General features: G+C 40.1%; 1 protein-coding gene and 1 long non-coding RNA gene across 3 annotated transcripts; one reads left to right on the top strand and one right to left on the bottom strand.

Moving 5' to 3' along the window:
- Window positions 1-1,298: 1,298 nt before the first annotated feature.
- On the bottom strand, window positions 1,299-21,375 carry LOC130308445 (leukotriene B4 receptor 2-like). Of its 2 annotated transcripts, XM_056552247.1 has the most exons (7): window positions 21,263-21,375; window positions 20,917-21,031; window positions 19,368-19,435; window positions 17,036-17,221; window positions 11,587-11,849; window positions 11,436-11,491; window positions 1,299-3,605 (listed from the first exon to the last, which is right to left on the bottom strand). In XM_056552247.1, the coding sequence occupies exon 7, from the start codon at window positions 3,587-3,589 to the stop codon at window positions 2,516-2,518; it is 1,074 nt and encodes a 357-aa protein (XP_056408222.1). In that variant the 5' UTR covers window positions 3,590-3,605; window positions 11,436-11,491; window positions 11,587-11,849; window positions 17,036-17,221; window positions 19,368-19,435; window positions 20,917-21,031; window positions 21,263-21,375; the 3' UTR covers window positions 1,299-2,515. The 2 variants fall into 2 exon arrangements, with proteins under 2 accessions (XP_056408222.1, XP_056408223.1); XM_056552248.1 differs by lacking the exon at window positions 19,368-19,435.
- Window positions 18,797-23,719, top strand: LOC130308471 (uncharacterized). Its single transcript, XR_008857450.1, has 3 exons — window positions 18,797-18,855; window positions 18,932-19,014; window positions 23,546-23,719. It is a non-coding gene; the product is annotated as an uncharacterized LOC130308471 (long non-coding RNA).
- Window positions 23,720-24,640: the final 921 nt, after the last annotated feature.

Below are 24,640 nucleotides of genomic sequence, written 5' to 3'. Positions count from 1 at the left end.
ATATCCCCGATACTTGTCCATGGGGAATCCGGGGAATTGAGAATTAGTACAAGATATCTCCGTGCTCCAAGGTGGACTCTGGGAGATTGCGTTCTAGTATAAAGACATTCCTGTTTCTACTGGAGGTTATCTGGGGGATTACGATCATTCCTGTTTAGCTATAGATCCCTGTTTCTGGTCCATGGACTTGGAGTCCATTGGGCGTTCTGGGGGATTATGCTATATTCTTGTCTGTTCCTGAAGTCTGTTGACTAAACCGTTTTCCTGTCTGGTGTTTTGAACTCTATTTGTTATTAGTTCTTGTATTCTGATCTCTTGAGTTTTGTACATGTCTACTTATCTATAGTGACCTCTGTTCATGACCACAGATCTATAGAAACCTCTGTTCATGACCACTGAGTCCTCTGTCCATGTCCAACGATCTTTAGTGTCCTCTGTTCATGTCCATTGGTGGTGTCCTCTGTGCGGCTCACTGATCTGTGTCCTCTGAACCTATATACTATAGAGTTTTTTTTTTTCCTGTAAGTTTTCTGGTTGGTAACCGACTATTTATTAGTGTGTTTTTATTATGCCCCAGCACTTTAGTTCAGGGAGGGACCAGTGCCCAGTTGTCGATTCACTGTTTAGGGTGGATGGGTAAGTAGGCAGGTATGAGAGATGGTTTTAGGGTCAGTTTAGGCCTCACTCTCCCTGTCCCCCGGTTGGTCCCTAACAGGCACCAGTTCATTTAAAAAAAAAGCTTTCCACCGGAGTACCCCGTAAGCCTCTTGGGTATAGTTCACCAGAGCTTCACAGGTTGCTACTGGAGTCCTCTCTGCCATGATGACATCTCTGAGCTGGTGGATGTTAGAGACCTTGTGTTCCTTCACCTACTGTTTTAGGATTTCTCACAGATGCTTAATAGTGTTTAGGTCTGGAGACATGCTTGGCCAGTCCATAACCTTTACACTTTTCTACAGCTTCTTTAGCAAGGCAGTGGTTATCTTGGAAGAGTTTGAAGTTGTTTGCATGTTGGAATACTTCCCTGCATCCCAGTCTCTGAAGGAAGGAGATCATATTTATGCAATTTTATAGTGGATTGTGAAAGGTCACACTGGGTTCTCCTGTCCACAAATGTAAGATATTACTTGACAGGATCCACCATCACCAGATGTTCATTTAGTTTTTTGCCTTGGTGCATATTTCCCTCTCTTAATGCCAGAGAATCAAAGATTATTTTTCCAGTATAGGTTTCAAAACTGAAATGAACATAGGAAGCAACAAAGTTAAATGAATGTATTTATACTGTTTATTTATTGTTCATTTCATGTTAAGTTACATTCAGAGGAGAAGCTTGGATATCTTGGTCCTTCATGCAAAAACTTGGTCTAACTGTCAAAGACCACATGGTACATACCTATACGTAGTTTGAATATGCCATTTTAGAAACAATTATTGTGTCACTGTGAGTGCAATTGTTACCTTAACTATTAAAACATAATACACTGAAATTATTATGCTAATGATATAAAATATCTGCTGTAGAAAAATAATTTATGGGGTATATTTACAAGGTGTACATACATATTAAAGGGGTTTTCTGGGCATTATTGTTCATGACCTGACCTAAAGATGAGCAAACCTCCCAAGAAGCTTTGGCTAGAATCAGAACACTGATTTGGATTTGGCCCTACACATTACCCCCTCTTACCTCTTTGGGGCCCTACTGTAAGTCACAATTATTAAAGCATTGCTGCTTACTGTACAGGAGCAGGAACTCCAAACAAAGCAACATGAATCCCTGGTTCTCTTAGTAGATTATATGGCACCTACACTAGAGTGCCATAGAGACTACATACTAAGCATAGGGGATGCTATGCCCCTGAGGAGTGAATACTTTCTTGGCCCAGCAAGCGTAAGAAGCTTAGTAGCAATAGAATTTACCCCCTGCCCCAGTCCCTGACTGAGGTTTCCTTCCGCGTACTTTAAGTGGTCACAGACATGAGCAGGAAACGGGTATGTGTTTTTACACCACCAATAAGGGGCCAAGTGGCTAGGCATACAGCATATGCCTGGCCACTCAGCAATTCCCAAAAAGTTTAGATTCAAATAAATCATCAATATCTGATCAGTGGGGTATTAATACCTGATCAGCTGCTTTCTAGAGCAGTAACACCAGCATACACAGTGGGAAATAGCTGGAAGCAGATGGCTATAGATTATGTAGTGGACATGCTGGGTTAATGCAGCTCAGCTCTAATTCGCTTCAGTGGAATAAGTCATTAATGAGTTTTGAACAGAATTTCCCTTTATACACATGGTCATATTATAGATTCATTTTGTATAGGGCTGAAATAGAGCTTCCATAGAGGTTTGTGGGGCCTTACTGTACCTCTTTTCCCCCTGATTTCATATAAAGGCATATATGAGTCAGATTCTAAATAAATCCAACAGAAGCAGCTATATATATATATATATATATATATATATATATATATATATATATATCCTGCTTGTCCAATATGCTTGTCTAGGGCTACATTTTACAATTTAAAGGTTCTAATTTTATTCCATTTCTCACTTCAAGGTCTACTGATTCTCCCCGACTTCCAACTCTTACAAGACCTTTTACAAGGTCACGTTGGGATCTGACCCTTTTTTGGATTTCTGCCACTGTCCCTTCTAGAAGCTTTGCTACAAAACCTACGCCAAATATTCTGAATAGATCCGATGCTGCAAAGGCATACAACAGAGGGTTAACACAGGCACTAAAAAAGGCTAAAGCAGTAGCGCCAGCTCTGCTCTTTTTAGCAAATATTGCCAGTTTATCAGATATGCTTCCTGATGTCAGATTGGCAGTCACCTGAATTGCATTGACAATATGGTAAGGAAGCCAGAGGATTGCAAAGGTTACCAATATTGCAGCGATCAGTTTCTCAATTCGTGATCTTTGTCCAATCCGGCTTGATTTCAGCTTTGTTAACACCAACATATAACTAAAACATACCAAAGGAAAGGGCAGCAAAAAAGCCACCAATGTCTCAAAAGTGTAGTGAAAAATAGCCTCTCCCCGGTTTGTGTGGCAAGGCTCACAAATAGTTGCATTCATCTGATGATTTTCAATCACCTCTCTGAAAGCAAATGCTGGAAGAGCCAAGGCCCCTGCTAGCAGCCATATGGCTAAGAGAACCTTTATTACCATTTCCCTTTTACGGAGTGACTGGGCCATATGAGGCCTGAAGACAGCTAGGAACCGGTCCATGCTCATTAAAGCAATAATAAAAATACTTGCAAACATGTTAAGGCAGCAAAGGTAGTAGGCCACTTTACATACACCTCTGCCAAATATCCAGGTCTTTTGAGCCAAGAATGCTATGAAAAAAGGAGTCAGTAGAAGAACTGTTCCATCAGCTATTGCCAAGTTAAGGATAAGTATGCAGGTTACAGATTTTTCTCTGCCTTTCAATTTCCATAAGATGCTCCATATAATGAAGGCATTCCCAGGTAAGCCCAAGGATGCTGCCAGGCCCAGAAATATAGCACCAGACATGCGGGAAGCCTGGGAACTCAGGATGGTATCATTCCCATAACTGTTGACACAGTTGTTCATTTTGGAATGGCTCTACCTAAATGAGAAAACAAAAGGAAAAGATAAGTAAGTTTGGATTATGGGAAAGTCAACTTCCCAGACAGATGACAAGAAGTCTAATTTTAAAAGATATTTCAAATGGTAAAATGATTTTCAATTATGAACTCACAGTACTATGTAGTGTCTTCCTAAACACAAACGCCATACAAATTGTATGAAAAAAGCGAGTGGGTTGAGTGGAAAAGAGCATATGACATAGAGCTTGAGAGAAGCTGTGAAGAAAAAATGTTACAAGATTGCTAGGGTGATCTAGAGGTGGGATCCATGGATCCATAAAACCAGAGGAGCGTGCACAGTAAAGCTTACAGAAAGGAACCCAGTGGGTTTGTATTTCGAGAGAGTGTGTAAGAGAATGAGATATATTGATACATTGTGAGCCAAGGACCTGCAAGCCCAGAGTTTGGAATCAGCAGATGGCAAGGATTGGCTGCCCTGAGCCCTAGGAAGAGGCCTAAATGAAAAAGAAAGCATAGTTTGTAGTGGTGTCAGTGGAAAAGCAGGAAGAATGTACAAAGGTACTTGGTAGTAGACAAGACAGTAAGTGCATAACTTCCTCCAGAATGCAGATAACAGGAGGTGTTTCCACCTTTGTCAAGTACTAGTTATAATTGTGTTGCAACATTGCTGCTGGGATGCATTTCAAGTGAGTGGTTTTAAAAGAGATGGTACCCTTACATGGTGTTGGACTTTAACTTTTGGTCCAAGACCTGATGTTTAAAGACCATAATGCAGCTGTGCAAAGTGTTAGACAACATGCACATTTGTACATACAGCTGTGGATAACAAACAGTTTCATGAAAGGTAGGTAGCCTTGTCATTACAAGGACCCAGTGGGGCCTCAAGTTAACCTACAGATGTTTCCATCCATACCTTTATATGAATTTCATTAAGAACTCCAATTTGTAAAATTTGTAACAATTGGGAGGCCAGTGGCCTGATAGCATTAACATCTCCCAACAGAGTATTGTGAAATCATATTTGTTTTGCTTTTTTACTAGCTGATCATCTTGTGACATGGGGATATGTTGAGGCTAAAAGGAAGCTGCAGAAGGACGCAGATGTAGACACATACTGTATGTGGTTGGAGCAACCCTGTAAGGAACCCCTAGAAATGCTAGGCTGTGCAAATGGTCTGGCTTTTAGAGACCCCCAGCAGTACAATAGGTTTAGGCTAGAGCCAGCAGCTATCTTGGGTGCAACATAACTCTTTTAGGGATTGGTGGCACATCACACAGGCCTTTGATCTCTGATAAGAGACTATCCCGAAAGCTGCACAAGTTGGTGTGCTTTAAAGATGATTAAATGCAACATCCCACCCACTGTGAACCTTTAACCCCTTAAGGATGAAGCCCATTTGGGCCTTAAGGACACAGACAATTTTATTTTTACGTTTTCTTTTATATTTTCATCCACAGAATAGTATGAGGGCTTGTTTTTTGCATGACCAGTTGTCTGTTGTAATGCCATCACTCACTTTACCATAAAATGTATGGCACAACCAAAAAAATACTATTTGTGTGGGGAAATTAAAAAGAAAACCGCAATTTAGCAAATTTTGGAAGGTTTCGTTTTCACGCCGTACAATTTACAGTCAAAATGACATTTGTTCTTTATTCTTTGGGTCAATACAATTAAAATGATACCCATGATAATGTACTTTTCTATTACTGTTGCGCTTAAAAAAAATCGCAAACTGTTTAACCAAATTAGTACGTTTAAAATCCCCCTATTTTGAAGACCTATAACTTTTTCATTTTTCCGTATAAGCGGCAGTATGAGGGCTCATTTTTTGCACCATGATCTGTTCTTTTTATTGATACCATATTTGCTTATATAAAACTTTTAATACTTTTTTTTATTAATTTTTTGGGGAATAAAATGTTATAAAAAAAAACAGCTATTTTGGACTTTTAAATTTTTTTGCGTTCACCATACGGTATCATTAACATTTTATTTTGATAATTGGGATATTTACGCATGCGTCGATACCAAATATGTATATAAAAATGTTTTTTACACTTTTGGGGGTGAAATAGGGAAAATGACACAATTTACATTTTTATTGGGGGAGAGGGCTTTTCACATTTTTTTAACTTTTATTTTTAACTTTTTTTACTTTTATTTTTACACTTTAATAGTCCCCATAGAGTACTATTTATAGCAATCATTCGATTGCTAATACTGTTCAGTGCTATGTATAGGACATAGTACTGATCAGCATTATCGGTCATCTTCTTCTCTGGTCTGCTCGATCACAGACCAGAGCAGAAGACCCTGGGAGATGGCCGGAGCAAGGTGAGAGGACCTCCGGCAGCCATGCTGGATTATCAGATTGCCACGGCAGCGCTGCGGGCGATCCGATCATCCATTCAAAGTACCGCAATGGTGCAGATGCCGTGATCTGTATTGACCATGGCATCTGAGGGGTTAATGGCGGACATCCGCGCGGTCGCGGGTGTCCACCATTTTGGGGGCGGGTCCCTGGCTGCTACCAGCAGCCGGGAACTGCCGTGCATGACGCGACCATCGCTCCGATGCTCGCGGTTATGCATAGGACGTAAATGTACGTCCTGGTGCGTTAAGTACCACCTCACCAGGATGTACATTTACGTCCTTCGTCGTTAAGGGGTTAAGCATTTTGTCTTTTTGTGAACAGTAACCATTAAGCATTCAGTACCTATATGTGAGAAGAAGAATTAAGTCACTTATTTTTTATAAAAATTCTGTCACAACCCCCTCTTACAAACTCTTAAAGGAGATCTGTAGTGCTCTGAACTTATAATCTATAAATTATAGACTGCAGGGGGTCCAAGCGCTGGGGCCCCCCACGATCTCCTGTACGGGGCCACGGCAATGTACAGGAAAGGGGGCATTCCCTCCCTGCATGACGCGGCAGCCGGCACGCCCCCTCCATGTATCTCTATGGGATTCATGGAGGGGCGTGCCGGCTGCTGCCTCATGCGGGGACGGCACGCCCCCTTTCCTGTACATTGCCGTGGCCCCGTACAGGAGATTGCGGGGGCCCCAGAGCTCGGACCCCCATGATCTATAACTTATAAATTAAGAGCACTACAGATCTCCTTTAATGACAAGGGGTGAGAGTTTGAAATGGCTTTCTCAGCACGTTTGTGGACTATAAATGCATTTAGAATTGCTATATATAGAAATTAAAAATAACAAATATCAGTAGTTTTCTAGGCACGGATGTGTCATGGACAGATTATAACAGTGCTTAGACCAAAACCATTAAAGAAAATACTGTGAATACCGAGTTGATGTTCTGAATATTATTTACATAAATTTTTTTAAATGCATGTAAAAAAAAAAAACACACTATGCATAATAAGCTGCTTTTATTGTCTTAAAATGTGATTGACCCCTATTACCCTTATGTTTGTAGTTTTTTTTTTATTGTAGAACTGCTGGATGCAGCATTGTTGGAAAAATATGCAAAAAACTTGATGAAAATTTCACCAAAAAGTGTCAAAATCATGTGTGCAAAAGCATAGAAAACAAGCAACATTTAATTTTTTTTGTCATCTAGTAAATTAAATTTAGAAAATATGTCATTTCTATTCCAAAAATTGTAGAAGCCATAAAGATATGTGTGACATTTACAGCCATTAGACCCTAACAAGTAAGGATCTATAATTCGAGATATAATGAGATTGGGGATGTTATGTCTCAGAGGTGTACATTTGATTGTGCCCTCTGTGACACTTATACATTGGGAACCTATCAAAGTGGGATGTGTAAGTACACAGACAGGCACAGGCCCCATTGACTTCAATGGCCTGAACATAGTTAGTTGGTCAGTATGTAAGGGTTATACATGTTTGTACTGTGACTAAAAACAGCAACACACTCTACTTTTCAATAAAAGTCAGAAGATTCGGTAAATCGCTCAAATGAATTCACTAGCTCACAAGGTCCAAATCATTAGTCAACAGGGCTTGTACCTGTCTACATACATATTTCAATCCACCTCCAAAAATGGAACTTCAGGCACTAAGGGACCAGAGAATAGTGTAGACAAATAGCTTTATTCCCAGCATGCAACGCGTTTCGCACATAGAGGACGTCTTCCCTGATTGGAGTCATTCGCATTTTATTTTTTTCATTATCTGGCCTGGGGCACCATGAAGACTTCTCCTGGCCAAGACTCTTCTCCACAGAACCAGTAAGAAGATAGCAGGACGCTGCCTGCAGGCTGTACACACCAACACATGAAGCGGCACATCCCCGTCTGCTCTGCTCCTCTCTATCAGTATGAAGTGACGTCACGACGTCATGACGTGACGTCACTTCATACTGATAGAGAGGAGCGGAGCAGGGGGGGATGTGCCGCTTCCTGTGTTGGTGTGTACAGCCTGCAGGCAGCGTCCTGCTATTTTCTTACTGGTTCTGTGGAGACGAGTCTTGGCCAGGAGAAGTCTTCATGGTGCCCCAGACCAGATAATGAAAAAAAAGAAAATGTGAATGACTCCAATCAGAGAAGACATCCTCTGTGTGAAACGCGCTGCATGCTGGGAATAAAGCTATTTGTCTACACTATTCTATGGTCCCTCAGCACCTGAAGTTCCATTTTTGGAGGTGGATTGTGGTATTTCTGGTTATTTGTGGAATGGCAGCAGTGGGCTATTGATATATACCTTTCTCCATGTTGTGCTGGCCGTTGCACAACATTTTATGGTAAGCGCTCATCCACATTTGGCGTTTGTCATTATTGGTGATAATACACCATGGAGCGCTCCTTCTCTCCCTTTTTCTACATACATATTTGTCAGCATCCCATTTTGATATGATACGGACAAGTGCCACAGTTGGCACAATAGTGATGTGAATGCAGAAAGTTTATAGTTTCATAGGTGCAGGTGCATAATGTCTGTTTTTTCCTAACCTGTTAACCTGTAGGGTACATTCACACACAGCAGGCTTGTTGCAAAAATTTCTGCAACTTTCTGAACTTTCAATTGCTCTGAATTTGCTGCAACTGATATTCCATGGCGTTTGAACAGTAAAAGCCACAGCAAAAAATAAAAAATAAACAATAAATCATGCGGCTTTGATGGAAATTTGCTGCCATAAACTTTATACATTTTTCGCAGAAAAATCCACAAAACTGTGGATTTATTGCAGATTCCAATCCTCCTATTACCCTTCTGGCATGGTCACAGGCTAAAAATTCAGCTTCTGAATTCCCATCAAACCAGCATGAATTGTATGCTGAGAATTTTGCCATGGTTTTGAAATACTCTGGATTAAAATAAAGATTGCAATCCCAGGACTAGTAAAAGTTAAAGGGGTACTTCACTGGAAAACATTTTTCAAATCAACTGATGCCAGAAAGTTAAAGGGGTATTCCAGGTAAAACTTTTTATATATATCAACTGGCTCCTGAAAGTTAAACAGATTTGTAAATTACTTCTATTTAAAAATCTTACTCCTTCCAATAATCAGCTGCGGAAGTTGAGTTGTTCTTTTCTGTCTGGCAACAGTGCTCTCTACTGACATCTCTGCATGTCTGGGGAACTGCACAGAGTAGGATAGGTTTGTTATGGGGATTTGCCTCTACTCTGGACAGTTCCCGAGACAGGTGTCTACAGAGAGCACTTAGACAGTAAAGAACAACTTCAACTTTCTGGAGCCAGTTGATATATAAAAATTGTTTTTTTCCTGGATGACCCCTTTAAACAGATTTGTAAATTACTTGTTTTTTTATTACTTGTTAAGAACTTATCAGTTGCTGTATGATCCACAGGAAGTTCTTTTCTAATTTCCTTTCTGTCTGACCACTGTGCTCTCTGACACCTCTGTCCATGTTAGTAACTATCCAGAGCAGGAGAGGTTTGCAATGGTGATTTGCTCCTGCTCTGGACAGTTCCTGACATGGACAGAGGTGTCAGCAGAGAGCACTGCGGTCAAACAGAAAATACATTCAAAAATAAAAGAACTTCCTGTGGAGCATACAACAGCTGATAAGTACTGGAAGGATTAAGATTTTTAAATGGAAGTAATTTACAAATCTGTTTAACTTTCTGGCATCAGTTGATTTGAAACAAAATGTTTTCCAGTGGAGTACCCCTTTAATATGTCAAGTGACACAATTATTTTATATTATACATCAGGGCTTCTCAAACTTTTTCTACTGGAGCCTCACCAAACAGACCAAACTAATGCCTGGGCCTCAGCATCTATGGTAGAAGTCCATGGAAAACCTCTAGTGTTACTATAATTAAAAACAACATTTCACATTGATTAGACATGTCAGAAAGTTGTTGATCACATTGAGTCTCACTCCTGAGAATGGCTGTGATCGTGGGTTATTAGCCGGGGAAGCAGGCTTGCATTGCACTCCACTCCCCAGCCGACAGAGAGATCATCCATTTCTTTACATAGAAGTCTATGCAGAGAAATGTACGGATCGATTGGTTGGCCAGCCATCAGAGAACACTGCCGTCTGCTTCCCTGGCTGATAACTCCCAATTGCAGCCGGTATCGGAAATGATCGACAAGTCAAACATTTTTTTCATATGACAATGACTCTTTAAAAATATTGCTCAGTCTATCTTCCATTTGTCTCCTAAAGTCTGTATAACATTAAAATATGTACAAAATGAGTCAATACTATTGCTAAACCAGAGATTGCTGCAGTCAGGGAAAGGACTTTACACCCTTTGTGACTTTTCCTGACGTACACTGTGTTAATCATAGTAGTTTGCCCATGTTACACGTTATTCTGGCGAGATAAATAATCCATGACTGTCATGCAGATTCTGGGCTGCGTGGGATCTAATAACTAACGCAGACATGAGAAGCTTTACAGTAATGACCGGCTGTTTTCTGTTACTACATCACTTTTTTAAAGGTTGATAGTATGTCTCATTATTTTGCAGAAGAATCCCAGTCCCAGAATTCTGAGGGCTTATAAGCGTGATCCAGTTAAACTATACTCCCTAAATATAAACCATTTGGTTTTATAAGAGTAGTTCAATCATTATCTTTGCATCATGGACATTTGAGTATCAATCAGTATGGCCACCATTTAGTACAACTGGCAAGGACTGTGACCTAACTTTCCCAGAATCCTGAATGACAAATCATCCTAGTTTTTCAGTGATTCCTCCTAACTCCGTATCCCACTGCATAACCAGGCAAAGACTTTATTCAGAGCTCTGGGGAATATAGATTATAGTCACTGTGTCCAATATTGTCATCCATCTTTAAAGAAACAAAAATGTAATCATGGCTGAGCAGAATTTGTAACAATGTGACTGAAGCCAAAACCTCCACACCACCTCAACTTCCCAGAGTGCTTCCAGCTGTTGCAAAACCACAACTCCCATCATGCCATGCAACAGCGCCTGGAGGCTCCCTGGTTGGGAAACACTGGCTTATATTATATATGATATTTATTTATTTGTTTTCTTTTAGGTGGTCCTAGTGGCCAGTTGTAATGGTCATTATTAATAAACTTGACTACATAATTATTATTTCTTGGGATACTTTGCAGATAAGCATGAGTATCTATCTAATCACATCTTACATGCTACTGCGAAGGTTGTATTACATCCACTGCATTACACATATCAGTATCATTTGTTTAGGATTTATATATATTATGCACATTCTTTAACTAATTACTTGCACTTTATTCTATTTTTTTTCTAAGCAGAAGAAGCCTGAATGAAAACTGAAGGTCCTTTATTCGGTACATATGATAAGACAAGCTGTTTCTTTACTCATCTTTGACATGCATCATATACATCGGTTACACTGCCCTGGGAAATAATACGTAGTCACGTACCTGGAGTTAGGGTACCCTCAATCTCAACAAGTTTTTCTTTGGTGGATTCTCTGTCACTGAAATACAGTGTAGAATGTACAGTGTAATACAATTTATAATGTGGACACAAGGTTAGACAAATAGAAGTGATGAAGGAGAACATTATACTTACTTTTAGTACATGAATAATTTAATAAGGAAGCTGTTTGTTTTGCTGCCTTTCTTTCCGAGTCTCATTTCATTTGCTTGTTCTCCAGTATCTCTGTCTTGGTCTGTTTCCCATGAGTCCTCCCATGGTTTTGGACGGTCCTTCTAGTCTCCAGTTGAGACATGCTCCTTGAGTGTCACGCCCAACTCATGCTTAGACAGCATGGAGAGGAATGTTTCCACTCGCCTCTCCCAGCCTCCTCATAGCAAACATCCGTCAAATTCAGCCTGGGGTATATTACAGAAAATAGAAAAATGTGTTTTCCCTTGACATGTCTTTTTTTTTTTTTTCTTATTTACTTATATTCAAATTCCAACATTTATTTGTTTCACAATGTCTGGCATTTTTCCTTTCAGTTCCTAGCCCACCCCTTATCTATGTCACAAACCAGCATTCGGATGGCTGAGTGACGTTGATAAAGAAAAGAACTTTTAATAGAATTTTGCAGAAGATCCTGCCAACAAAACCTCTTTCCCATCAGCTTACCCAGCACTGCTTTTCACAGAAAATAGCAGACACGATGTAGTCTATTATTACACAGAAACTGGACATTCTGAACCATGTTATGTATGTTGGGGGATTTGATAGAAATTGTCGTAAGTGTGACAGAATACAAACTGTTCTGAATCATAGGCTAAGCATGAAAGTACTGTAGAAGTGCACTGTCTTGTTAACATTTCATTTTCCATATAAGATTTATATACAGATGTAGCAGAGCTTAGCTTGCTGTCTGATAAAGCTTGTGGCTTTGTATACCATTGCAAATAAGGGTATGTGCTTCAGAGCAGAACCACGTGGAAAGAAGTGATGTTACTTTTTCACATGGATCACTATCTCCCACATGGTTTTTGACATGGAAATTAGTTTCTTGCATCAAAAACTAGTTAATGGCCTAGGGCATGGTGTCTGTCATGCCCCAAGTTGCATTGTCTTTTCACATCATTATGTTAAAGGTACAGGCACAGGCCCGGTAAGCTCTGTAAAGACCGAAACAGTGCTGTAGCCTAGTGGTACCCCCCCCCCCCCCTCCTATGTACCTTCTCCCGTCCTGTATATGTTATACGTAAGTATCCTTCAATAAAGAAAAGAAGATAGAAGAGCATGGTGAGTGCCGACTTCATTTCTTCTACGAGCTGAAATGTTAAAGGTATATACAGACAAAAAAACTAAAAACATTGTAAACCAAGTGTAAACGTTAAAAGTAAGCCTGCAACATACACTGCTGTATTGGCATACAGTTGGATATATCACCTTTATATAGTAGCACACTCCCCCACACTATATCATGCTAGGTCTAGAGTGGAGTCAGCAACACCTTTTGGAGTACTTCAATTGTTTTTTTATCTCCGCACTGGAGCTTCCTAGGTACAGAGACCAAAAGCTATCTGGAATCCCAGCAGATAAGTATACAGATTACTTCAGTGGCCTAAATGGCAGCGCTGACCAACTAGACAGGCTCTGAGGCTGGTATCTGGCCCTTACTAGTGCCAGAAGTCCTCTAAGACCTTCTTGTTATCCATTTTTTTTATCACTCTAGTTGCTTTCTATCTAGGCTTAAAGGGGTACTCCGCTGCCCTGCTTCAGGGCCGCCCCTCGTGACTTCACGCCCGCCCCCTCGTAACTTCATGCCCGCCCCCTCAACGAAAGTCTATGGGAAGCCGTCGCGCCCCCTTCCCATAGACTTTCGTTGAGGGGCTGGGCGTGACGTCACGAGGGGCGGCCCTGAACATGGAAGCCCTCACACAGCGTTCGGAACCAGAAACTTCTGGACGCTGGGGAGCAGAGTTTCCGAAGCAGGGCAGCGGAGTACCCCATTAAGCATAGTAACTTTTTAGATATACTGTTCATTTATGGATAGTTGTGTCATTGGAGCTTCCCAGTGAGGAGGGAAAGCACAGCCATAGTTGACATTGGGATTTAGAGAAGGTGCAGGGGAATCCAGCTGTGGGGTAGAGAGACACCGCTGGTCTAATATGAAGGTGCAGGTCTGGGGGCAGGAGTTTTTTTTTATTGGTATTCTTGATCCTTCCTACAGTGGAACCATAGGGAACTCGCACTATATATACACATTTATACAGTATGGCAAAAATGGTACATGAATGGGGCCTACTGCTTTACCCTGCATTACTAAATGATAGCTTTATAATTGATCTGTAGATCAGTGGCCAAGTTACTGTGCATTGCTTGTTTTACCCACACTAATTAATGTTATGACATGTTGTCATATGGCCAATGTAATCTCCTGCAAACCCTGCTGCAGTTTATAAGAATAGTCACTAAGCGGTGCTATGATCACAAATTGTAATATCCTTATTCTACATTTATCACAATTTACTACAAATTATTACAACAAAGTAGAAGTTATAGCAACAAACTACCTGGTGAATAGTTTTAATTCTGTATAATTCTCACAAACTGGAATATGTTTTAACTTGGCTGATAACAAAGAATTCTCTCCAACAACCGGAATTAAAAACTTTCTTTTTCTTGCTCTCAACGATACTCTCAGCCAAAATATTGACTAAGACTTAATGCTAGTGACAACCAAGACTATTATTAAGATTATAGATACATGTATTTGCCAATGCTTTTAACATGAAAGGTCATCTATATTAACCTGTTGCCCAGGATAATTCTCCTTTAGGCCATGCTCACAAGGCTGAAAATGTGCAGAATGTCCGCCTAGAAAATACAGGCTGACATTCGGCACATTTGAATGCTGTGGCGGGAGCTAGGACCTCTCAGAAATGTGCCGTCTTGTAGACGGCAATGCATTTTCAAGTGGAATCTGCAGATAGAATAGACATGTCTATTTTTTCTGAGAACGTGGGATTCAGGATTTACTCCCGAAGAAATTCAGCCATGTGCACAGTGCAGCAGAATCCCATTAAAGGAAAACTGTCACTGCCAATACAATGGGTTATAGTGTGGGTGAACAGGATTCAAACGAGGGGTCACTTATTTTTGTCAACTGGCTGCCGAGAAATATGCTTCTAAAGTTCCCGGGATTTCTATAATGAATAAGCGCACTGACGGAGTCTCCCCGCCCTCTGGCCGCCTCTCTCTCTTCCGGAGTAAAGCTCCTAAGACTGCCCCTCCACTTTGCATATTCATTAGCTTTAACTCACATGATCACATGATCGCAGTGCTCTGTCTCAGAGCGCATGTGCCGCTCTTTCCCCAGTTCTCACATTATCAGTACAGCGTACAGGGAGCTCTCTACTCCGAGGGTGCAAGCAAGGAAGAAGGGGATCACGGCGATTGGTTGCACTCTGTATGAGAACCAATCATCAAGTGTTGGTAGGAGGGGGCGGTAATAAGGCGGAGGTAGAGGAGGGTGATTGGAGGGAAAGAGCGGGCTTTGGTGTGATGTAATTCCGCAAAGAGTGCTCCGATCACGTGAGCTGTGACTCCACAGACGTGGAGTTAAAGCTAATGAATATGCAAAGTGGAGGGGTGGCCTTAGGAGCTCTACTGCGGGAGAGAGAGGAGGCCCACGGGCGCAGGAGACACCAGCAGTGCACTTATTCAATATAGAAATCCTGGAAATTTTGAAGCATATATCTCGCCAGCCAGTTGACAAAACTAAGTAAATGACCCCTCATTTGAATCCTGTTCACCCACACTATAACCCAGTGTATTGGGTTTAGTGTGGGTGAACTTGGTGACAGTTTTCCTTTAACCCCTTAAGGACTCAGCCCATTTTGGCCTTAAGGACTCAGACAATTTAATTTTTACGTTTTCATTTTTTCCTCCTTGCCTTCTAAAAATCATAACTCTTTTATATTTTCATCCACAGACTAGTATGAGGGCTTGTTTTTTGCGCGACCAGTTGTCCTTTGTAATGACATCACTCATTATATCATAAAATGTATGGCTCAACCAAAAAACACTATTTTTGTGGGGAAATTAAAACGAAAAACGCAATTTTGCTAATTTTGGAAGGTTTTGTTTTCACACCGTACAATTTCTGGTAAAAATGATGTTTGTTCTTTATTCTGAGGGTCAATACGATTAAAATTATACCCATTATTACATACTTTTATATTATTGTTGCGCTTAAAAAAAATCACAAACTTTTTAACCAAATTAGTACGTTTATAATCCCTTTATTTTGATGACCTCTAACTTTTTTATTTTTCCATATAAGTGGCGGTATGGGTGCTCATTTTTTGCGCCATGATCTGTACTTTTTTTTGATACCACATTTGCATATAAAAAACTTTTAATACATTTTTTATAATTTTTTTTTTAATAAAATGTATTAAAAAAGTAGGAATTTTGGACTTTTTTTTTTTTCATTCACGCCGTTAACCGTACGGGATCATTAACATTTTATTTTAATATTTCGGACATTTACGCACGTGGCGATACCAAATATGTCTATAAAAATTTTTTTTTACGCTTTTTGGGGGTAAAATTGGAAAAAACGGACGTTTTACTTTTTTATTGGGGGAGGGGATTTTTCACTTTTTTTTAACTTTTACTTTTACATTTTTTTTTATTTTTTTTTACACTTGAATAGTCCCCATAGGGGACTATTCATAGCAATACCATGATTGCTAATACTGATCTGTTCTATGTATAGGACATAGAACAGATCAGTATTATCGGTCATCTCCTGCTCAATCACAGACCAGAGCAGGAGACGCCGGGAGCCACACGGAGGAAGGAGAGGGGACCTCCGTGCGGCGTTATGAATGATCGGATCCCCGCAGCAGCGCTGCGGGCGATCCGATCATTCATTCAAATCGCGCACTGCCGCAGATGCCGGGATCTGTATTGATCCCGGCACCTGAGGGGTTAATGGCGGACACCCGCGAGATCGCGGGCGTCGGCCATTGCCGGCGGGTCCCTGGCTGCGATCAGCAGCCGGGATCAGCCGCGCATGACACGGGCATCACTCCGATGCCCGCGGTTATGCTTAGGACGTAAATGTACGTCCTGGTGCGTTAAGTACCACCGCACCAGGACGTACATTTACGTCCTGCGTCCTTAAGGGGTTAAAATCAACAATACGCATCTTTGACATGCTCAATCTAAAGCCTGTTAGGCTATTTGTTCACACAATGGAATTTCCCTGCAAAATTCCTCATTAGAAGTCTGCATGGAGATTCCGCAGCAGTAGAGACCTATTGATTTCAATGGGATTCTGCTTGCACTGTTCACACTGCAGAATTTCCGCGCCATATATTTCTGGTGTGGAAATTTAAATTCCAGTGTCTGCAGAAAGAATATACATGTCTATTCTTTCTTGTGGAATCCGCATGGAAATTCTTTGGCATCTATGAGACAGCGCATTTCAGAACAGTCCTGCCGACACTGTTCTGTCAGTGAAATGTCCATACAGAGATTTTCTGTGCGGACACTGCATCATGTGAACATAGCCTTACAAGCAGGTTCTAGAACTTACCCTGAAGCAGATCTAGTTTGCATCAAGGTGATTAGTGCTCCATGTGGCGTTTAGGAGCTTTTCACACAGAACTGTCTTCAGCTTGCCTGAACTACTGTTCTCATTGTCCTCATGGGCACCTCACAGCAAGAGCCCAAGCAAGTCCAGCCTATGTCTTCTCTATCTAGGCTCGATTTTTTTGCATAGCTGAAAAATGAAGATGAGAAAATACCTTAGATTACAGTATATGTATGCCTTCGTGTGTAAATATAGATAGAAGTAAAACAATAACATTACAACAGATTTTATATGTAAATATAGTTATTCCAGGTGAAAGTATGTGTCAGTGCACTTTCTGTGTATTCTGTGTCTAGCACATGTTCCTAGATGAGAAGCTTATATAAGCTGTTTATGCATGAGTCTCTATATGTATATACTAATGGTTAGCTGCTGGTTGTGGTTAAGATAATAAGTGTAGATCCAGGAGAAAGTGTAGCTACTTGATGATGGGGTTATATTATAAATACATTCTCATTACAGGCCACATCTGCTTGGTGCCCAGGGAGAAGGAGAAAGCTGTGTGTGGTTGAATCCTCTAAGTAATGTGTTGTATCTTGTTGAAATATATAGTATATTGCTTTGTCATCTCTATGTTAAAGTTGTATGTGAATAGGATTTGTTAAAACTTGTTCATCTAATTTGGATCATACTTTGCTACCAAGTTTGGTGCTCATTCTTCAACTGAAATTCTGCAACACATATGCAATGTCAAACTAACTTGATAGTTTCAAACTAACCTGATTAACTGATATGAGGAGGAGAGCTGGAACGGGTAGCTTGATTTTTCCAAAGCATTTGATAGGTTCATATAATTATAGTAATACTCATTTTATGTGGGCTTTGTTTTATTTTACTACTTAAAAAAAAATATTAGGGTTTCTCCAGGAAAGTTAAGAAAAATAAAAATGCCCCTAAAGCCATCACAATACCTGCTGTATGCCCTGTAATTATCCATGTGATTTTGTCAGCTCCTGTGGCCCCTGTTGTCTCCTGAATATTATTTTTCCTTGCTTTTAGCCCAGACTACAACTCCCAACAGTCAGTGTGGCTCTGTGTAATGGCTGCCAGACAAATGCTTTTACTATCTGTGTGCATGCTGTGTTGTTGTAAACACAGTGAGCAGCACACATTGTACATGTCTTTTCTTTCAATCTATCCTTCCCCCAGAAATAAATCATGCTATGCTCTGAATGGCAGCAGTCAGTGATTAGATATACAGCAGACAAAGAGCAGCCTTATGTGCTGAGTAGTGTTGCTCGCGAATATTCGCAATTCGAATATTATTCGCGAATATCGCATATTCGCGAATTCGCGAATTTCGCGAATATAGCGCTATATATTCGTAATTACGAATATTCGTTTTTTTTTTTTCATTTTTTTTTTTTTCTTCACAGTACACATCACAGTGATCACCCCTCTCTGCTTCCAGCTTGTGTGGTGTAAAGAAGGCTGTAATACTACTGTGTGAGACTGGCGTGCTAAAATTCGCATATGCGTAAATTCGCATATGCTAAGTTTCGCATATGCGAATTTACACGTATGTTAAGCTTGCATATGCTAATATTCACATATGGTAATTTTCGCATACGCGAATATTCGCATATGCGAAAATAAAACGAGAATATAACGAATATGCGAATATTCGCGAATTTAAGACGAATATTCGTCCATATATTCGCGAATATTCGCAAATTCGAATATGGCCTATGCCGCTCAACACTAGTGCTGAGGAGACGTTAGGCTGTTTATCTCACAGCAAGATCCTCACACAGGGAGAAGAGGTAAGGGGGTAAGGGGGAGGGAAGGTTTGGCTGTGAAGCCAGACAAGACAGAAATCATGTTTTTTTTGTCTTCCAGGAGTGTGGGGGCTACTCTCAGTGAAGGCTTTGCACAAAGACAAGGTGGATCTGATATTGACGTCTTTCTCTCACTCCCTGCATGTAAGTGTCAGCTGAAAGAGGGAAACTGCTTTTTATAGCTAATAAGTAGTGTTGAGCGGCATAGGCCATATTCGAATTAGCGATATTTCGCGAATATATGGACGAATATTCCTCATATATTCGCTAAATTCGCATATTCGTAATAATCGCGTTGTATTTTCGCACATGTGAAAATTAGCATATACAAAAATTAGCATAAGCGAAAATTTGCATATGCGAAAATTTGCATATAAAAAATTTGCATATGCGAAAATTTGCATATGCGAAAATTAACATATATAACATTTAACATAAGCGAAAATTCGCATATGCAAATTTTCGTATATGCGAAAATTCGCCCGGCGGTCTCTCACAGTAGTATTAGAGCCTTCTTTATACCACACAAGCTGGAAGCAGAGAGGGATGATCACTGTGATGTGTACTGTGAAAAAATAATAATAATAATAATAAAAAAAACAAATATTTGTTATTACGAATATATAGTGCTATATTCGCAAATATTCACGAATTCGCGAATATGCGATATTCGCAAATAAAATTGGCATTGCGAATATTCGCGAGCAACACTATTAATGAGTAATATTTAGACAAATAAATAGGTTGGTAAGAGGGAAAAGATGGGCTATGGGTTTATTTCCCTGGAGTACCCCTTTAACTTTTTGTAAGAATTTTTTTATACTTAAAGGGGTATTCCAGGCAAAAACTTTTTTTTTATTCATCAACTGGCTCCGGAAAGTTAAACAGATTTGTAAATTACTTCTATAAAAAAAAATCTTAATCCTTCCAATAGTTATTAGCTTCTGAAGTTTTCTGTCTAACTGCTCAATGATGATGTCACGTCCCGGGAGCTGTGCATGATGGGAGAACATCCCTTGCATGATGGGAAAATATCCCCATAGGAGCTGGACAGCTCCCGGGACGTGAGTCATCAGAAAGCAGTTAGACAGAAAACAGCAACTCAACTTCAGAAGCTAATAACTATTGGAAAGATTAAGATTTTTTAATAGAAGTAATTTACAATTCTGTTTACCTTTCCGGAGCCAGTTGATATATAAAAAAAGTTTTTGCATGGAATGCCCCTTTAAAATTGTCCTCTTATGACCTCTATAATATCTTTACATATACGGGGCTGTATGAGGGCTTATTTTTTGTGTCGTGATTTGTTATTTTTAATTTCTTTCTGCTATATGGAGTAATAAAAAATGCGCAATTCTGGACTTTGTTTTATTTTATTATTATTATTTTTTTAAGTTTACGAAATTAATAGTTCCTACATTTAAAAGTTACTACATTTATACATACCACATATGTTGTTTTTTTTTGTTACATTATTTTATTTGAAAAATGTGAACAGGGGGGTGAATTACATTTTTCTTAGGGAAGGGGTTTATTCACATTTATTAACATTATTTTTTTTTATACTCTACTTACTATTTTTTTCTCCCCATAGAGGGCTATTTCATGCAATCTCTCGATTGCATACACTGAACAATGTTTTGCCTAATCAATATTATTAGCGCTGCATTATTACAGGCTGTTGCCTGCAGTTATGGAGTGCCAATCGGACCAGATAGCCCATCATCTCAGCTAATCGAGACTCTTTTGTCGTGGTGGTCCCCATCAGCATCCCTGGGCAACCGGCATTTGAACTTCAGTTTTCAACTTTTATTACAGTGTCTAAAGGGTTAATGCCAAACATCACCCTGCTTAGTTACCAAGACAGGTGTAATTATCTTCACAGCTAAGGCCAGATTTCCCAGAGAGGTGGTGAGGACTCAAAAGGACCTTGCAGCTTGCTGGACCAATATACTTGTAGTTAATTTAAATTGAAATTAGACTTGACTTGACTATATGCAGGACTTGACTAGTTTCAGTGACAGCAGACATAGACTTGAGACTTACTGGAATAAGGGTTGCTTTTGTGGCCTTCCAGATGCTGATCACTTGCACTGAGCTCTCTGGTTGCTGCTGCCTCAGCAAAGACTTAGATGGAAGAGAGATGCTTGCAGCAGAAGACCTGGTAGCAAAGAGAGAGAATTATAATGGGCACCCCCTTATATAGTGCTGGACTAAAGCTCATTGGTCAAGCTGCGGTTAAGCTGGTGCTCTCAGGGAGGACATGTGACAACAAATCATGTGACAAGATAACACAATATGTGACAGACATCACATGTCCTTGAGACCTCCCACAGGTCCTCTATACTAACTATACATAGGGATCCTGTCTAGGCATTAAAGTGATACAAACCTTTATAAAACCAACAGGGGGGAGACCTTGAAGGGGAGCCCCCAGGTCACTGAGGGACTCAATCTGACAGGGCCTAAGGGTAGTACAGGACCATATCCTGTACTGGAACATCACAAATTAACGGGTGCATCAAAATGGGCATATATGCCCACAACAAAGAAAAAGTTTTACCACTGTACAAAGCCCTAGTCAAATCACACATGAAATGCTGTGTACAGTACTGGGCACCATTGATACCAATAGGCCCATTGTGGTCTGTGGGGATCTCACGGTATGTGAAACTGTAAGCTAAGCAGGAGGGTCTCAGCAGTACAGTGTATGGGAGACCCGTGCGGTGGTTCGAGTCCCGGGGTGTTACAGTGTTGTGGTTAAACTTTACTTCCTTGGAAAAGCTGCTGAGTTGCCCAGAGCAACCAATCAGATCACTTCTTTCATTTTTCACAAGGCCTCTGCTAAATGAAAGAAGCGATCTGATTGGTTGCTATGGGCAACTCAGCAGGTTTTCCTGGAAAAGCTGATGAGTCGCCCATAGCAACCAATCAGATCGCTTCTTTCATTTTTCACAAGGCCTCTGCTGAATGAAAGAAGCGATCTGATTGATTGCTATGGGCAACTCAGCAGATTTTCCTGGAAAAGTTGCTGAGTTCCCCATAGCAACCAATCAGATCGCTTCTTTCATTTTTCACTAGGCCTCTGCAAAATGAAAGAAGCGATCTGATTGGTTGCTATGGGCAACTGGACAACTTTTCCTTTTCACAGGTTTTGATAAATCTCCCCTATGGGAGAGATTTATCAAAACCTTTCCAGAGGAAAAGTTTCTGAGTTGCCCATAGCAACCAATCAGATTGCTTCTTTCATTTTTGAAAAGGCCTCTGAAAAATAAAGGAAGCGATCTGATTGGATGCTATGGGCAACTCAGAAACTTTTCCTCTGGACAGGTTTTGATAAATCTCCCTCATAGGGGGAGATTTATCAAAATCTGTGCAGAATAAAGGTTGCCCAGTTGCCCATAGCAACCAATCATATTGCTTCTTTGATTTTTCAAAGGCCTTGTTAAAAATGAAAGAAGAAATCTGATTGGTTGCTATGGGCAACTGCACCACTCTTCCTCTACACTGGTTTTGATGAATCTCCCCCTATGTTCCTTAACCTACCATTCATTCATTCATAGCCAGCCTTACACATTACATCCAGTTTCAATTAACCCCAATACCCATATTTGGTACCCCATTAACCTAGTTCCCACGGTTCAAACACTCACTTAACGAGTAAAAATGTTAAACCACAACACTGTAACACTCCGTCCCACCCCAGGACTCGAACCACCGCACAGGTCTCCCATACACTGTACCACCAAGTCCCTCCTACTTATCTTACAGTTTTACATACCATGAGATCCCCATAGACCACAATGGGCTAATTGGTTTCACTGAGGAAAAACTCACAGAGTTAATGCACTAGCCCATTAGTTCCCTATACCATTAAAGAAGGGAGGGCTCAATATTCGTGAATATGCGCATATGCGAAGAGCAGAGAGGGATGATCAGTGATCACTGTGATGTGTACTGTAAACAAAAAAAATGCAAATATTCCTTATTGCGAATATATAGTGCTATATTCGCAATATTTGCGAAAATGCGATATTCGCGATTAAAATTTGAATTGCGAATATTCGCGAGCATCACTATTTATTTAGTTTAGAAAAAAGATGGCTTAGAGGTAACCTAATAACTATGTATAAATATATCAGGGGGCAGTAAAGAGATCTCTCCCATGATCTATTTATACCCAGGACTGTATCTATAACAAAGGGGCATCCTCTACGTTTAGAGGAAAGAAGGTTTCTATACCACCACAGACAGGGGTTCTTTACTGTAAGAGCAGTGAGACTATGGAACTCTCTGCCAGAGGAAGTGGTCATAGTGAACTCAACAAAAGAGTTCAAAAGAAGCCTGGATGCATTTCTGGAGAGTAATAATATTATAGGTTATGGATACTAAATAAATAGGAACAGAATGTTGATCCAGGGATTTATTCTGATTGCCATATTTGGAGTCGGGAAGGAATTTTCCCCTGGTATATTGCAATTGCCATCAGCCTCATAAGGGTTTTTTTTTTTTTGTGTTTTTTCTTGCCTTCAACACAATAGGGACACAGTAGGGATATAGGTTGAACTTGATGGATGTTGTTTTTTTTTTTAACCTAATCAACTATGTTACTTTGTTATTATGTTACTAATGTGTGAACCTGTGTTAGTGCTTGTATCACCCTCTCTTCTTTCAGGAAATTGAACCGTACTAGAACTTAAAGGGAAGGTGAAGCGTGGGTGTAAGAAGCACTTAGGGTGAGCTCAGATTGTGAGAGCAGGAGCAGTTCAGCAACATAATAGCTAAGCTGTGGCTTATGGAGTGACCACACTTAAAGGATGTTTACTTTGCTCATTTACTGTATATCAGATCACATATATGATTCAATCAATGTTTAAGTATTGTGGCTTTGGGAAATATCCATAAAAAAAAAAATAATAATAATTTTAATTGTACAGAAATGCATAAGATTTTCCAGGTCAAGTTGGGGGAAAAATCATGGAATCAATGACAGAATATTCAACCATAACTCCCAGTCAATACTTTGTTGGTTATTGATCTTGCACTTTTTTATGACGGCCTAAATTCTTGAAGGCCTGGACTTCACTAATAATAAATAATATTCTATATCAAGCTGCTTCCAACTTTTCGCAGTAGTTGACAGCTTTAATAGAATGTGCCCAGCTGTAGACCAATTTTATTTTCCACTATGATTTTTTTATGGCGGTAGTAGTGGTGGTAGTCGTGTCTAATCAGTGGCATCAGGCACAGGAGTTTTAAACTGAGCCAAGCAAAATTCATTTTATGAGTTTTTGCATGTTCCTGGCAGACAATCTTGTTCGCTTAGGGTTTAGGAGGATGCCTACCAAGCCAAACACTCTCTCTGATGTTACACTGGAGGGTGGACAAGACAACACTTGCCATTACTAGTGGTGGTGTACATCCCTTTGGTGACGATTCATGTGGACAATGAGAAGTTTGATGATGAGGATGTCAGCAGGCCTGTTTGTGTGATCAGCTCAGGAGCAAGTGATGGTGGTGCTGCTGCTGCATCTGCAGGATTGAGAAAAAAAGTCTTCCAGAAGAGGGGTCTAGCTGGGTGGTGGTTTACCCATCACTTTACTATATTTTTCTGTGGGGAAATTGTTTACTTTCTTACAAGGTGCAGTGCTGTTGAATGTCATTTATTGAACTGCATGAGTGACCATATGTATATGATTGCAATTTCTTTTTGCTATTTGTGAAGTTCTTTACATATATTATCTGTATGAGATCCTTGATTTTTATTTAT

Source organism: Hyla sarda, chromosome 1 (genome assembly GCF_029499605.1).
Source record: "Hyla sarda isolate aHylSar1 chromosome 1, aHylSar1.hap1, whole genome shotgun sequence".
In the NCBI taxonomy this organism is placed as follows: Eukaryota; Metazoa; Chordata; class Amphibia; order Anura; family Hylidae; genus Hyla; species Hyla sarda.
Note: the sequence above shows the minus strand (reverse complement) of the source record. Positions and strands in the feature narration are given on the sequence as shown.

Bases quoted from the DNA above. Each gene is read 5' to 3' on its own strand.
- LOC130308445 (XM_056552247.1), bottom strand. From the start codon at position 3,589: ATGAACAACTGTGTCAACAGTTATGGGAATGATACCATCCTGAGTTCC.